General features: G+C 36.0%; 1 protein-coding gene across 3 annotated transcripts in view; it reads right to left on the bottom strand.

The window, feature by feature from the left end:
• Positions 1-17,659, bottom strand: part of Opn3 (opsin 3) — a 43,062-nt gene that overhangs the window by 10,917 nt on the left and 14,486 nt on the right. For 2 of the 3 annotated variants that reach the window (XM_040278715.2, XM_040278716.2), the window contains exon 2: positions 10,517-10,624. The exons of the other annotated variant lie outside the window; for it this stretch is intronic. In XM_040278715.2, the coding sequence (XP_040134649.1) occupies positions 10,517-10,624 (108 nt within the window). The remainder of the gene's footprint in view (positions 1-10,516; positions 10,625-17,659) is intronic. 3 annotated transcript variants of the gene reach the window in all.

Here is a 17,659-nt window from a genome sequence, read left to right as displayed (position 1 = left end):
ATTTCTAACCTGCCCAATGAGTAGAGAGTGATTATATTAACCAAGATAAAAGTTACAAGATATATGAACAGATATAGGGAAGAAAATAAAATTGTGAGTTCCCTAGAACACATCAACATAAGTGTTTGTTGGACAAGTGGATGGAGAAAAGTTGAAGAAAATTGGCTCTAATAGAGAATAAGACTGGTCTTCCAGAAGCAGGTAAGAGTATGTTGGGGGATGGGGTTGCTAAGAGGCCTGGAGCAAGTCCAGCTCCTAATAAGTAGCTCTGTAATTTCTGACAAATCATACAACCTCTTTAGGCCTTAGTTTTTATTTTCATAAAATTGAAGGTCCATTCCCATTATAAGATTTTGTGATTCTGCTATTATAAAAATATGAAATGAAGAGGCACTTGACTCAGAAAGAAACTGGTAAAACAGTTAATATTTCATTTATACATGATAGATTTGTTTGTTTTTGTTTTGGGGGTACAGAGAACAACATTATTCTCAGAGTTCAATATACATGTTATACCATAACTATTCATTAAAAAAATAAAAGAATGTTTACTAAATAGTGAATAGAAGAAGGTTGAGTTTTACAGCACAGTGAAAGAAACACTTTATAAAGTAGTGATAATAGCAAATAATGGACTTAAATTCAAATTATAGTAAGTAATTGTGAGGACAAGGAAAGCATCAAATTAGATGTTCTGCCTTTGGAAATATATTTTTACTTTATAAATTTTTTATCTAAATAGTGATATCCTTTCTTTATTTGTTCCTAGAAGGATATCTAGAAATCTAAAGTTGGTGACATAATGACTCTAATGAAACTTTTTTATTAAAATATAATGGCATTTACTTTTATAATTCACTTTAAATGCCCAAACATGGTTTGGCCTTCAACTTTAAGTTAATTTACAATGAATATTATTTAGTCCTTCATAAGCAAGAAAACATTGCAAATGATTGCACTATTGTACAATATTATATAATTTTAGTAAATCTCAGTGCATATTAAAGATAAATAAATGAATTCTTAGGGTTAGAGCAGTAAGCTGATATAATAAGCTTGTGTGAACTATAATTACACTAACTTATTCATTCATTCATTTAGTTATTAACTATTGCTTATCTACCTGTCAATTATTATTCTAGAAAATACATATAAAGAGATAAATAAATCCCTTAAGAAATTTGAAGTCTAGAAATAGAAAGATAATTTTGAAAACAAATAAATAATTAGTGAAATATTAATAAGAAAATATAATAAAGAGATAGAAAATAATTTAAGGCATGGCGGAAGAATACAAATTAAAGGATACAATAGTATTGTCAGGGTGCCAGAACTGAATAAGAAAAACTCAGCTTTGTGATGAGTTTTTTAGAATAGTTTTTGCCCATAATTATGTGCAACAAGCACAATAAATTTCAAGTGCCTGACTGAAATCACCTTTATTACTAATCATGACAAGTTAAAACCAAACTAAGAAGAATGAACCTTGAATTTCTGAGGCCCTTCTGATAGCATGGGTGTATAAATGAATGACAATGGGAGACTGATTTGGTTTTCAAGGGTTATCCATCTGAAATTATCTCAACTGCATCCTCCTTGTAAAATATGCAGCAGCTTCCCTCTCCTCTTGAACACTTTATTTGGGTCCTCAGTTAAAATTACTTGCTGTATTTTATTTAGTTTCCAGAACACAGCTTGGGAAGATGAGAATGAGTGGACTGTTTTACAGCAACTTTCTTCACACACACATTTTAGTCAGCCTGGGATCCCTTTTATTCCATGTGTACATCTGTTTCCCTTAACACTATGAGAAGAAAAAGGAAAGATGACCACTACAACAGGGCACTAATTGCATACCAGGCTCCAGGATAATCATTCTACATATGGTAACCCCCCTTCTGGAAAAAGAGGTCTGTGGTTCAAAAGGGCTAAGGAACTAATAGGTGGTGGAGACAGTTTTGAGAATCTGGTACTGATTTCAAAATTCATGATTTTGCCTTTACACCACCTTCTCCTTTCCCACTGATTTCACTAGGGGTGAAAGCAATGTTCCTATTCTTCTGAAAAAGCTGCAGAATAATCAGGTATTTATGAAGTGCCCATCACTGTGCTGAGTAGGTCCTGTAAAAGGAATTAGAGATGCATAGTCCCTACCCTGGAGGAGACTACAGTATTGTATTTTAATAAATCCAAGACTAACTCATACACAACATTAGAGGACAATGTAAGAGAATACATTGTTAAATGTCTGCTGACAGAACAAATCAGGAAAAGTAGATCCTGGTTACTGTGTTGTGGGGGTGGCTTCAGTAAGGGATGAAAGTTTAAAAGGGCCATAAAAATGACAGAATGGTTGTTATAACTAGAAAGGATAAGGCAATCATTTCTGGCTAGAAGAGCAACTTCTACAAAGGCAAAGTAAGTTGCCTTGAATTCTTGCAACAATGCCTTGGTATAGGCATGGAGCTAAGCCTGAGAGGTGAGAAGGGGTGGTGAGAAGCTGATCATATCTCCCATGGCTCTCAGTGGTCTACAGCAGGAATCTTCAAATTGTTTTCCTAGCATTTCCCCTAGTCAAATTTTGAAAAACAATGTACATACTAAGATATTTAAAGGGTGGCATCTATATTTTTAAAATATTAAATTTAAAGTATTATGTAATATAAATATCAGCATTTTAAGATAAAACTATTATCTGACTCTTATAATTATATCCAAATGCATCTAAGGATTCATAAATATATTAGTGATTTCATATACATATTTTATGTGTTTATAAATAAATATATATAACAATGACAAATCATTTAAACTTACATATTCATTCTAATTGTCTCCTCAAATTTTTATCTCAAAGAAACATATTGGTGTGGCTGAGAGATTTTAAATTATTTGTTGAATTCTGCAAAGTTGTACTTTGAAACTGAAATTTTAAAATTTCCTCTGCAGTATGGCAATATGTAAATCAATGGAAGTGTAACTGATGTGATTCTGCAATCTGTATACGGGGTAAAAATGGGAGTTCATAACCCACTTGAATCAAAGTGTGAAATATGATATATCAAGAATTATGTAATGTTTTGAACAACCAACAATAAAAAATAAACAAATAAATAAAAATAAAATAATAAAATAAAATTTCCTCTGCACAATAAGGTTCTAAGTCTTTAAAAAATTGTCTTTGGGCTGGAGGTGTGGCTCAACTGGTAGCACGCTGCCTGGCATGGGCGGGGCGCTGGGTTCGATCCTCAGCACCACATAAAAATAAAAATGTTGTGTCCATCCAAAACTGAAAAATAAATATTAAAAAATTCTCTCTTTAAAAAAAAATTGTCTTATAGATTAAGTTTTCAATTTATATAGCTAATTAAACTGAGTTATAATTTATATTACTATACAATTGATAAAAATATTTTGTTACATACTACAAGTAAAAAAAATTAGTCAGAAATATACTTCTTAGAGAGATCATTGTGGTTTCCCTCACTGCAAAGGCTATATCTATCCATGATTATAGTATTACTACTATCTAAATGGATGCAGGATCAATTCTACTTCTATGTTTTTCTGTTTGTAAAGTTAAAGAGAGATTTCTTGACACCACACACACACACCCTCCCCAAGGTAGTGTAAGGGGACAAACAGATAAGGATAGTGGGAACATGAGGTTAAGAGAATAATTTGATAAAATGCGCCCACTCTATTGACTCCCCACATGCTTTCTTTGTGAAAAAGCAATCTGCCTGTAGCCCCATCTAGCCTGAGAGACAGGAAATGTCACATTCCTGAACAAACTGAGGCAGGGAGGCCTAAAGTTCTGGCAGTCAGTGTAGGTAATGAATTATGGGGATTGGTTATCAAAGAAAAGACAATGGGTTGCTAACAGCTACCCTCCAGGATCATACTTCCCAGCATAAGGAGTTGATAAAGAATACCTGCTGTTGCTCCTACTCCTTCTGCCCTTAGGCATGTACATGGAAAAGAAAGAGAGACTGGGGGATTCTGGGGTCTATGAAAGAGCAAGATACATCTACTCCCACTGACACCCAGCCTTGGGCCCCCTTCTTTTTGGAGAAGTCTGTGGTCTCTGTCTCTTTCTTAAATAAAACTTGCTTTTTAGGCTTGCCTTGGTGTTTCTTGGGTGTTTAATCTTCAATGCTGGGGGAACAAGGACCTGTTCCTTATCTCTAAGACTGGTGTCAGTAGCAATGGAAGGAGTTTCTTTATATTCAATTCTTATTAATTATAGGAACATTCCTTCTATATTGGGTTAATTAAACTCTCTGAATTTATTTGCTAAAAATCATAGTGCTTATTGCTAAAATTATTTTTAATAATCTGTCATCTAACAACTTGCTCTTGTTAAAATCAAATAATTGGAAACCACCTGAGTGATCATTCATTCTTCCATATTTTCATCAATATTTAAAATGTTTCTTTTGTTTTTCAACTTGGAACTCCCCACACCCACTCATTGGCAATACTCCACAGAAAGATTTTATCTTATTTGAGAAGCCTGTGGAGTTTGCTTTTCTTTTTGGTGTAAAGTGGTAGGATGATTGAGGAAGTGCCTTGAAAACAGGTAACTGATCTCTTGGAAAACTCTGAATGGAAATTGAGAGTTAAAAACTGAGGATTGTAAAACTCTCCTTGCATAGCCATTGGAAAGAGTTTATATGCCTCCAAGCTGTTCTGAAGATAGTAGGCTCTAAAATCAAATCTCATCTTATTGTGTGCTCACATCAGGATGCATGCTGCACCTCAAACTGCCAGGTGTGTTCAGAGCTGGCTCCTTTGATACTGCTTTTTTCTCTGCCTGAAATGCTGACAAAGATCTCTTAGCCTGGAGAAGACAGCTGTGTAAACAAATAATTACAGGAATGTGATAATTGCTGAAACAGCTGTGTCCAGGGAGCTGGAGAATGCAATGGAGAAAGTACTTATTTCTGTCTGGGGAAATACCCGGGAGAAGGGTTTAAGAGAAATAATGTTTGAATTGATGAATGGAAGGAGTATATCAAGTTGATAAGGGTGAGGATACTTCAAGGTCAAGGATATGGTATTTTCAAAAGCAAAGATTGAAGAGGCATTCAAATTTATCTCCGTGCATCAATTTGAGTTAAATAATTCTGTGTGATATAATGTGATGGTTATGCATTAACATATATCGATGAACATAGATAATACACATATATCGTGGGAGGCACAATGCTAGACGTTGTGAAAACAAAAATGAGTAAAAAAACAGAAATAATTATGAAACAATATGATAAATTCTTTACTAGGGAGGGGAATATGTTTGAGGCCAAAGTCCTGGATTAAATTTCAGTTTCTTTAATCTTTACAAAATTACCATGTGACTCTAGGAAATTCTTTACATAATTATCATGTGACTTTAGGAAAATTACACACTTGATCCTCAATTTGCTCACCAGTATAATAGAGATAATAGAACCAAAATGGTGTTTCATCGTGTGTGTGTGTGTGTGTGTGTGTGTATGTGTGTATTAAATGAGAATGTGAACATGATTAGCAAATAGTAACGCTTATATAACATTACTTTATAGTTGGTTGGAAGCAAAATTGTTTTAAGTGGTAGAAAGTGGGCAAGAGGCATAGGAGTGGATAGAGCTCTAGAGCTTAAATATATGATGAGTCAATATGCAATATGTACAAATACCCAAGAATAAAGTCATTTTCTTACTTTGGCCACTGGGTGGCCATATTGAATAGCTTATTTATAGTTCAAATGTCTAGACTTCAGAAAAGCAAGTTAATACTAAATAGAATATGTGCTCAGAACAGGTAATGCTTGGTTCCTGACTCAGATCTCTGAATCCCAATCTGTTAAATTAAAAAGTTACCATAATTTGGCCCATCCTTCAAGGAGAAACACTTAGACCAGAGAAGTGAGTAGAAGGAGAGATTCCATCTAAGAGTGGTAGGAGGAATATCCAGCTCATGATAAGACATTTTGTGGGAAGCAGGTATATAACCAGAGTCTTAAAAAGTATATTTTAACCAGGCAGAGAAAAAAGGAAACAGCTTATGTTAACCCATGAACACCTGACAAAGTGTGCACCATTTGGGTTTCTGCCAAAAAAATTCAAAATGGTAGAAACAGAGAGTTCTAGAAACAGAAGTGATAGCCAAGACTCTCCCAGGAAGACATATCAGTATCATGTGAAGAGTTTGGAATGCATCTGCAAGGGCTCCCAGAAGCTATTCAACTGCTTTGTTCACTTCTATTGTTAGGCAATTCTAGAGAATTTTGTTTATCTCTGATTTTGTGTATTTTTCTTATAAAAAGTTCCCTCTGACTGCAATGAGGAAAAAGTATTGTAGGGAGGGACAAGTTTGGCTATAGGTAAACCTACTGGAGAAATGCAATTATTATGATGAGGAATGGGAAGTACTGCAGTGGCACTGGGGAAGGAGAGACAAGAGGACCCAATAAAGTTAAGGCAGTGAATCTTTGTTGTCTGTGGGAATGAATGAAGAAGAATCACAGGAAGTCTTGTGCTGTTGGCTTATATACACAAAGTAATGGTGTCACATTGAGTTGGAAAGCAAATGAGAGAAATAGATTTGGGGAAGATGATGATTAGGGAATAATTGACTTCATCATAGATTAGCTAGGTCATTTTGAACAAATGACTGAATGGACTGTTTCAAATTCTCTCCCTGCAAAATGAAGCAACTATAAGCCTACCTTGTGGTTTTTAAGAGTTGACCAGGTGATAATGTGTAAAGTCTAAACTGAGCATGTGCACATTTTCTCAAACTAGTCAAAATTCCAATTGTTCATCCCAGACATATATGATTGGTAGATAATTTAAGGATGCAGTTGAATCATGTTTATCCACATAGAATAATGGAAACAAAACTATTCAAGAGTTTTTTTTTAATAAAGATGCTACTTTATTATCAGTAGCCTCTACTCAACATTAAAGAAAAATGGTACATTTACTATGCTTGAAAAAGATCTTAGGTAAATAATTCTTTGAAATCTTTTTTGGTTGGTTTTTGCAAAGCTTCCTCACTTTTTTTTTCCTTTTTTTTAATGAGCAATGCCAATTCAAGCCCACCAACACATAGAGTGTACTTACAATGTGTCGGGCACTATTCCAAGCAGTTTCCCTGTGTGATCTCATTTAATCCTCACAAGAACTTTGTGAGATGAATAGTGGAAACTGAGGTAAAAGAGTTAAGAACCTTGTCAAAGTTATGAGCTAATTAACACAGTCAAGATTCAAATCCCATAGCTGCTTTCAATGTCCATGCTATGCTGATTGCTAATTCTCCTTTTGGAATTATGAAACATTTTGTACTAGTGAAGTAGTCTCTACAGAAAGAAGATTTATTTACCCATTTACTACATATTCTATAACTGTGTTTATCTTTGATATCAGAAATTATCACTCTATAAACACAAAATTTTATTAAGCTGAAGAATTTTGGGGGAAATTTGAGATGACCAACTTCATTTGATAATGTTTCCTGACTGCTGGAATGAGAGATTTCTATTTAATCAATAAAATAGTTCTGTAAAACACCAAAAAGATGGTTATATTTTAGCGTGTGTCTTTTAGTACTTGCTAGATGTCTATTCAGGCAGAAAAATTAGTTCTAGTTAACAATTTCATCTTTATTATTTGCTGCCTTCCCTTTATCAAATTCAATTTTTCAATGACTTATTTAAAAAACAAATTCTTTATGTTTGATATTCTTTAGTACACAAGGTTTCAGCTCCAACACAGCATGAAAGTTAAAACCTTCTCTATGGGTTAAAAATTATTATTTCAGGTTAGTTTGAATGGATTTATGGTTGCCATTTGCAAATACAGTCCCAAATACTTGTAGTACATCAAAAACTGAGAGCTCCCTTAACAAAAGGACCAATGAATTTCCAGAAGAGGATCAATGAGAGGCAGTCCTCATGGTAAATTGCTAAGAGCCATCGACAAGTAGTATGATGCATTTTTGGTTGAGGAGTGGCGCCAGCAAGCCATTGAGATGATACGATTATGTTAAAATCTGCATTTATATGGATATTGGACTCCTGCTGTCCATCTCGGCCTGCTAAGGGACTCCTGGAGAGTTCCCATTGGTTGGGGAGGTGCGGTAGGAGGGAATTCCGGAGGAGGGACTTCCTGTTCGGACAGCATGTGTCGGTAGGCAATTTTCCCGGGAGTGTATGGGGCATTGGCGGCAGTTTCAAAAATAAAGTTTGTTCCTGCTTGAGTGGCTCGTGATTTTGTGCCCAGCCAGACTGCAGCAGTAAATCTGTGGGCTAGCATCTCCTCATTCAAATGTCTCTATAGCTGACTCAATTGTTCTTACACTACCCTCCAATGGTATTTCTTGTGTATTTAAAAGGAAGTATCTTTTTTCTCATTAACTTTATTGATTTTTAAGTAGCAGGGGCAAGGCAACTACCTGTTGATGTAGCTGGTAAAGCACATGGTGTGGGCCTCCCTGGACACCAGTGCAGTGGCTCAGAAATCATTCTAGGCATCTCTTCCCTCTATTATCTTTATTTTTTGTAACCAGATCTCACAATCTGTGACCCCTCCAGCTTCTTGTCTTCCTATAGTCCCATTTGGACAGATATTATAGTTTTAAACTATTTATCTTGCCTCTGAATTGACACATTTTAGCCTCCTTTTTCTCTAATAATTGGCTAATTCCGAACACTCTAAACAAGGGAAAAGTTGGTCTCTTCTCGGGATGAGTTCCCATTAGAATCTATTCCTTATTTCTGACTCTGCTTATCAGAGAAGGATATTGAACAAGCATGCTCAAAATGGGGTAGAAGGAATGAGTAATTATTACACTAAGGGACATGTATTTTTTTCTGTTGCTATAACAAAATGCCTGAGTCTAGGTTCTTTATAAAGAAAAGAGGTTTATTTACTAGCTTCACAATTTTGAGGTTGCAAGTCCAAGCAACATGGCACCTGTTCTGGCAAGGGTCTCCATAGTTCTATCACATTATAGCAGATGGCATTTGTGATGGAAATGACACAGAGGGAGAGATTACTTGGCAATATAGGAAGCCAGAGTAGGGGGACAATCTTGTTCTTTTATAAAACAGTTTCTCTTGTGGGAACTAACTGGGGCCCCATGAGTACTGCCCTAGTAACCTAACTTTGTGCTAGGCTCTACCTCTTGAAGGTTCCACCACCTCCCCAACATTGCCACACTGAGAATGAAGTTTCTAACACATAAACCACTGGGGAACAAACTACATCCCAACCATAGGAGGACCCAAGGAATATCCATTGTACCAGAATCTGCAACTCTAGTAGGAAAGGGTGGTTTGAAAATAGAGCAAATTTTCTATGGTATTCCTTAGGTTTAGGAAGAATGGCACACATAGGCACAGAGAACCACTCTCAATTTTTTTTTTTAAAGTACCAATCGAGATCTTATGGTAATCAGAGAATGCTTTTCTAGCAGGACCTGGTCTCTGAACCACTTTAGGAACATGTTTGCTTCCTTAATTTTCCTTTTTGTCTATTTTCTATATCATGTTCGCATTTAAAACCAACAGGCTTTTCTTTTGAAATGTTCATCTCTATGCCTCAGACCATTCCCACTATTTTTAGTGCAGGCTCACATCCCATAAATGACTGCTATCATCCTATCCTTACTCCACCCCCCCTTATCTGACCTCTGTCATCCTCTTGTGCACTAAATGCTAGATTAATAATTGATGACTCAGTTTATCTCAGATCTCCTTGACCCAGTTCACAAACCCCCCCTCACCTCACTCCCAACTGTGGCCTTGAGCATTTGTCTCACTTCCCAGAAAATGATGGTTCTATGACTGTGATCACAAAGCTCCAGCTGCTATTCCTGTAACCATAACCACAGACTTACAGGTGGTTGGTTCCAACCTGTACCTGTACCCTCACTGGACTGGACCCAGCTTATTCAACTCAGAAGCAAAGGGATGTTGACCTCTTGGAGCCAACTGAGGTCAATGTGAGTCAGGAAACAGAAATACATTGCTTGCACTGCTCTCCCACCACTTGGGCTGTTTCAAGCTACACTGGTTTCACGTAGCCTTATTGAAGATAACCTGCAAGATCAAGCAATCCCTGTTTTTTTTTTTTGTTTTGTTTTTTTTGTTGTTGTTGTTTTGTTTTGTTTTTGTGTGTGAAGCTATGGCCAGATCAGGGGTGTAGCCTCTCACGTTTGGCCTCCTCTCTTCCTTGCCTCTTCCTCTATTCCCTCACTTTTGATTCCCTAGGATTATGCCCCCAAAATCATTAGTAGTATGCTTTATCTTAGGCTTTATTCTGGGTGACTTATGCTAAGATAATCATCTTATTTCCATAGGATTCTTCTGCAGAGTTCCCTCTTCTTAATGAGCTAGCTTTCAAGGAACTCTGCCTATTTCTTCCCCTACCTAGACAACCTTGTTTTATTTCTAAGTGCCTTAGTGCATGCAGTACTCTACTCATACATAAAACAGACTATATTTTCATGACTGCTGTTTCCTACTTACTATATTTTAGTATCATTCTATGTATTCTTGTCTTGTTGCTCCAAATAAATTGTAAATACCTGAGGGTTAAAAACCATGTCTTTTGTATTTTGACATTCTCCTTGGCACCTGGAATAGTTGAGAAAGGATTAGTTTATAACGGTTCATTATGAACTTATGTATGTGTAAACCATATTTCTATATACTGAGGTAAACATGGTCACCTCTGTAATCATACACTAAGGTGAAATGCTGCTTAGAAAAAGCCATCGTCAGATTTCAATGAAAAGGAAAAACAGTACCAATGGAAAATAGCAATATATTAGAAGAACATAAGACCAATTTCAATATTTTTCCTAAGGGATCCCTATTTCAACTAAAAATACTATTTCACAGTTATTACATTATAATTTTTGACTATTAAAAAATCTTTCCTCATTTTTATGGATGATATAAAAAATGTTTTTCCTATTAGATTTGTCATTTCTTATTCTCTAAACACAATAATACATTATAACACCTCATTTCATTTCTTTTAATTTTTTAAGTTCTATTTCATATATTTTTCTCATCAGATCTTTGTAGGCATGTGAGACAAAACAGCTCATTGTTCCCAGTTGATTATGATAGTTAACTAGCCAAAGGCTACAAGATTAATAAGGATCTGCTTGGATTTTCTGATTGCTGGTCCAAAGCTCTCCTAAAAAATTTTTCAAGAAAGATTAGACAAAGCAAATTAGTTGTGATCAATGGAGGAGCTTTAGGTCTTCTTAATTCCATGAAAAAAATTCAACATATGAATAAATTATGCAATAATCCTGTGACTACTTGCCTACGATAAGTCTATTTTCTAAGTATTCCTTCCTATATTATTATCTGGCACCAAGAGAAGAAAATTTGATAACACAGAAGAGCAAATTTTAAAATATTAGGAAGGGCTGGAGGTGTAGTTCAATGGAAGAATACTTGCCTAGCATGTGTCAGACCCTGAGTTCTATCCCCAGCACTGAAGGGGGGAAAAATGAACATGAGTGAATCTAAGAGATACCTAATTAAATTTTTGTTCAGTCATTTTATAATTTATAAAACTCTCAAGAGAACCCACAGCTTAGGTTGTACAGCAGGTGGTACCAACACCAATTTCATTTTAAGTCACTTTCTCTTACCATGCTGACTCAAGTGGAAAGTATTGAAACAGAGGATCAGTATTATTTCTTTCCCAAAGATGAAAAGCTTTTTGTGTGTGCATAAGCAACTAGAAAATATGATAAAAAGAGAGTGGAGATAAAAGGTAAGAAACTTGTGAGAAGATATAATTGCTAAATAACATGGAGAATGCAATACTGGAACAGAATGCTTGATGTTTATAAAACTAATTTGTCAGGTAGTTGTGCAAGAATAAAAATAAAACTTATCTTCTTGGTGACCATGGTTGGGTATTTTGAATGGATGAGAAAATATAATTTCCTTAAAAGGCTTAGTCATCTTGATCTGACAATGCCAAAGGAAGAACAAGAGAAAAATTCCAGGTTGGGGAGAGAGGTTTACAAAAAGTGAGGTCTATTGCCCAAGGCCAGAAAGCAAAACTTGTAGGTGTTAGAGTAAGGTGGATTCCTTGAACTACTAGCATTCTACTATTTCTAGCTTATTTTTCATGTTGTCTAATTTGGCTCAGTGTGGATTTAACTTTCTCTCAACCCTGAATTTAAAAACCTCTAGATCAGAGCAGTAGGTCTCTTTCTCTTGGTACAAATACTACTTCCAAAGGCTAGCTCTTGAAATAGCCAGGTACCAAATCTCCCAGGAGATTGTTAAAAATGCCAGTTTCAAGACTTGACCCTCCAAGACATTGATCCAGTAGGCCTGGGATGGAACTTGGGAATCTGTATATAAGACTCCATTTTTTCTTTTTTTTTAGTCAGTTCTGGGGATTGGACCTAAGGCCTCTTGCCTGCTAGCTGTACTACTGAGCCACATCCATAGGCACCATCTGATTTTAACTGACTTTGAGAATGATTGGTCAGATCTCCTAAGTATTATCTCATGGCTATTTGCTCATTTCCCAGCATTTTTCTCCAGTGCAGACATAAAAGTAATCACAACAGGTGTCTCAGAATCCTTCTACGTCAATACTTCCCCAAGATGCACTGCAGATTCCTTTTGATTGTGCAGTCAGCACCTAAACTAATCAACGTAGAGGGGTGGTCCCCCCCTCATCTCTGACAGCACATTTCTGTTCTATCCCCCCGGGAGTCTATGCATCATGACCTCTGTCCTTTGCAGTAGACCAACAACATTGCTATTCTCTGTTTGTATAGACAGTGCTATAGGACTAGAGACATTTAAGGACCTCATTATTCTATGGAATTATTCTCCTCAATAAAAAGGCTTTCACACATGTGGCAGTGTTTCAGTGGTTTAAAATTTCCTTATTTTCTCATTGTGACATTCTTTTCTTTGCACATTTGGGTGTTTTTTGTTTGTTTGTTTGTCTGTTTCTGTTTTGGCTTTTCTTTTTTATCCTAAGAAGTCTATAAAAGATACAAATTTGGGTATGGTGGTAATCCTAGCAGCTAGGGAGGGAGACTAGGGCAGGAGGATTACAAGTTCAAAGGCAGCCTTGGCAATTCAGCAAGGCCCTAAGCAACTTAGCAAAACCATGTCTCAAAGATAAAAAGAGCTGGGTATGTAGCTCAGCGGTAAATCTCCTCTAGGTTCAATCCCTGGCACCAAAACGGGGAGGGGGGGAGAAAGAAAGAAAAAAGAAAAATAGGAAAATAAAGGAATTTGCCTCAAGCCCCCAGAAGAGAGAACAGTGTCTATATATATATGTGTGTGTGTATATATACATTTTCATTTTCATATACAACTGGAGTTTACCCCCCAAGGCAAGGAAATAGCACCTATACTAAAAATCAGTGCTACCTGCCTTTTATGTATTAAATCTTTCATTATTTAGAGATCTTTCTAAATCAACATTTCCTTATCCCTTGGCACCTGAAGACTTTCAGGAAAAATGCTTGGTTGCCTCAGTCTGGGCTCTAAAAATTGCTTGCCTTTTTTCCTATCATGCTCAGGACCTGCCAACGAGGAGCTTGTAAACTGCCCCCACTTAAAAACCAAATTGAATGGTGGGTTTGAGGTAACATTTCATAAATAGTACTGCAGAGAGTGTCATGCACAAAGCTACCCAGTGAGAAAGCCAGTGAGGGTGACAAGATAAAGAGTAGTTTTCCAGTTTATGTAGGCAGCTCTGATTTTCACAAGATTTTACTTATTCAAAGCTTTCACTCCTATCTTTCCCCTTGTCTTTTGCAAAATCTTCTGTTTCTTACAATTCAACAAGCTATAATAATGCCACGTTTTTTGGCACTGGAGGCACAACATTTCAGTAAATGGCTGAAAGCAAGGTCATTTGAAAACAAGGTCTCAGAAATCTGAGAAGCCTTGTTTGCCCAGGAGTAGACAATTACTCCGACTCCAGAGCCCAGTGGGAAGTATTGGGCAGATAGTTTCATCACGAAAAAGGAGGCAAAGTGGAAACCTATGATACTTCTTCATTTTCTCCTATGATGGAGAGCAAATTGAAGCCTGATGCACATTAAACTTATGGCATTTTCTGCATGAATAAATGTTCTGGGACAAATCACAGCTTAAAAGCAGACAATCAACAAGTCAGAGGTGTCTAAATCTTTGTTAATTATTTGAGTAGTCCTAATGTGTAGGTCCCTGAGCTTAATGCTGTGAAAGCCAACTCATAATCTATCGTCCTTAATGTAGAGGGGGAAAAGCAACACAAAAAGACAAACCAGAATACAAAATTGGATAGTTGAAATGCCTAATGAGACATACAGATGGAACATCATAGGAACTCAGGGAGAGGGAAGGTCTGAGAACTGGAGAACTGGGAAAGCTTTACATAAAGGAGTAGGACTAAAGAAGGTAAAAAACAATTTAAAATTTTTCCCAGCATATATATGTCTAGTAATTCTATATTTACTACTTTGAGCAGTGCTGTTTAGAAAAATATGCTATGTACCAAATAGATTACTTAAATTCTACTAACAGCCACACTTAAAAAAATATAAAGAGGGCTGGGTTATGGCTCAGTGGTAGAGCACTTGCCTCACCTCACATGTGTGAGGCACTGGGTTCAAATCTCAGCACCACATATAAATAAATGAATAAAATAAAGGTCTATCAACAACTAAAAATATTTTAAAAAGTATAAAGAAATCTATTAATTCTAACAACATTTAACAGTTGCAGACAGCATGCTTGTGTCTTCGTCTTTCCCCAAATGCACATGTTGAAATCTCAACTTTCAGTGACATCTCAGTATAGACTGGCAATGTTTCAAGAGCTCCAGAGATCTGTGTGACTAATAGTTACTATATTGATCAGTATAGCCCTAGATCAATTCTGTACTTTGGGTAGGAAGAGATATTATAAGGATATGCTTTGAAACATTGATTATATTAGAGTGAAAACCAGGAAATAACCTGATGTTTGTCAAGAGAAGGAAATGGATAAAAAAAATTGAGCAAAAGGACTGAAGCACTGCTTGGACTCAAATTAAATTCATGTTTGTGGTGACTTCTGGGAAGGAAGTGAGATGAACTGAAAAAAGAAATACGTAGGCATGGATTTTATCTGTAATACTTTAATCCTTAAAAGATGGATTAGAACATATCTAAAAATATTAATACTTGTTCGTGTTGCAGGGTAGATATGTGGGTACTTGTATTATCATTTGCACTTTCCTGTATTTAAATAATTTATAAAACAAAACATTGAGGATATGGAAGTAGCAAGTAGAAGACAATTCGAAGGCTGGCTGTTTAAATAAAGAATAGAAAAAGGAGTCACAAGTCAAGGGACAGTTGGGGATGGTGATTAGATTTCCAACTGATGGAAATGATCCAACACTGAATGAGAGAAATGATAGCCAAAAAGCTTTTATATTCCTTGCATATCTGTGATAGTTCAACTTTGCAGCCTCATTATGGGGGAATGTTGATGAAGCAAAGGGTTTTATAGAACAAGGGAGTAATGCTTTGGAAACATCAATGATACTCAATGTGTACCTATTCTAGCATCTGGTCCTGGGGTATTTGGTGTGTTAAAAGAAAGACAAATGGGAGAGGTGGAGAGTTAGGATCCTGGGGGACATCCAGAGTTCAATTAAAGTAAGCAGGTAGAGAAAATGTTGAGATGTTGAAGATTTAGAAGAGTTTATAGTTTCTGAGGTGAGGCTCTAGAGGTTACATAGGAGGAGTTCAAGATTGGACCAGATCAAAATTGTGGATGTGTAACCGACGTGATTCTGCAATCTGCATTTGGGGTAAAATTGGGAGTTCATAACCCACTTCAATCTAATGTATGAAATATGATATGTCAAGAGCTTTGTAATGTTGTGAACAACCAATAAAAAAAATAAAAAATTTAAAAAAAAAAAGAAGTACATGAGCCATAAAAAAAAAAAAAAATGTGAGTCCAATCATGGCCGACTGGAGAGGTTTTCCCCTTTGCCAAGGAGGGACCTCAAGAAAGATGAGAGATATGATGGGATTCATTCTGACCATCTTCTAGAGAGCAAAGTGTTTGCAAGGTCTGAGTCCTGAATGAGTTGCTCAGTGGTATTTTGATTTCTAGAACATATGCTTTTTCTGATTTCACACCATGCACATTTGGATTTCTTTCAGTTTATCACTTTTCTAACAGTACTGTGAGGAGGGACAATAGAACATTATGATCATGGACATTACGTTCAGGTTCTATATCTACTTTTTGTGTGATTCCAAACAAGTAAATATCTTGGTATTTTAAGTTCCTTACTATAAAACAGGGTAATAATAATACTCAAGAACCCCACAAAGTTGGGATGAATACTGAGGTAACTGATATGCAATTACCTTATAATAGTACACTTATAATAGTACCTGCCATATAGCACTCTCTAAGTGTGGCAATGGATGTTATAATTCATTTATATACATCCTTGAGAGAATTCTTGGCAATATAATGCTAGGATGAGAAAGTACATAAAATTTTAGTACTTTCAATACAAAATTTTAGTACTTTCAAAATAGCCACCAGAACAGAAATTAAATCCCCAATCACATATTATTGGATATTCACTTCATTCCTTCTTATATATGTCACAGTATATGACAACTCATCTCTAGCCACTCTGCAACTGATTAAAGTTGTCCTCTATATACCTACTGACCCTGAATGCAACTGATAAATCATTAAAACATTAGTTCACTCCACCTCTTTGCAATATTATCACTTTGAACCTGACTCTTGTTGAAATTCCCTGTGGTTTCTATAACATTTTTCATATATATGTGATATGTGTGGTGTGTTTGTGTATATACATATATATCCCTTCTACCCCAGTACTAGGAATTGAATGAAGGTGCACTTTTTGAGACAGGATCTCTCTAAATTAGAGATTGGCCTTGAACTTGGGTTTCTCCTGCCTTAGCCTCCCAAGTCATTGGGATTACAGGCATGCACCACACAACTGGCTCTTCCTCCTATATTATATGCTATTTCTATTCTATATTTATTTTCCTTAAGGAAAAAAAATGAATTATCTATGTAACCAAAAGTTCAAAGTGGCAATTGTTTTAGCCATAGTTGCCCAATAGAAAAAAGATGTGAGGCACATAACTAGGGCCTGAAATAACGCCATCAGGACTTTGTATTCTTTCTTGCATCATTGGCTTTTTTTTTTTTTCCCCCTATTTGGACAGATCTTAAGACAGATTCTCTGGTAGTCAAGGTATTGGCAATACCTAATTCAAATCCTTGATTCTTCATAAGCCTAGGAGAAAATAAATAAATAGAGTGTACTTAGGAATTCTAGAAAAGGAATCTTTCTAACCCAGAACTAATCCAAAAGCAGGAGTTACTGTGTTAAATTCAGGCTGGGCACTATGTCTATATTCCCCCTAGGTCTATATCTACCAGCTCTTTTTAAATTTTCCTGCAGCATTCATGTGCGACCAACCATTGAGTCATGCTGAGTTAATCTTCTCAATAATTCTCAAACCTGTCCTTCGCTCTCCAACTATTGACCTAATTTAGATCCTCACCATCTCTTGCCAAACTACTATAATAGCCTTATGTCTAGACTCTCTGTCTGCAGTCATG

This window comes from Ictidomys tridecemlineatus, chromosome 10 (genome assembly GCF_052094955.1).
Source record: "Ictidomys tridecemlineatus isolate mIctTri1 chromosome 10, mIctTri1.hap1, whole genome shotgun sequence".
Classification (NCBI taxonomy): Eukaryota; Metazoa; Chordata; class Mammalia; order Rodentia; family Sciuridae; genus Ictidomys; species Ictidomys tridecemlineatus.
Note: the sequence above shows the minus strand (reverse complement) of the source record. Positions and strands in the feature narration are given on the sequence as shown.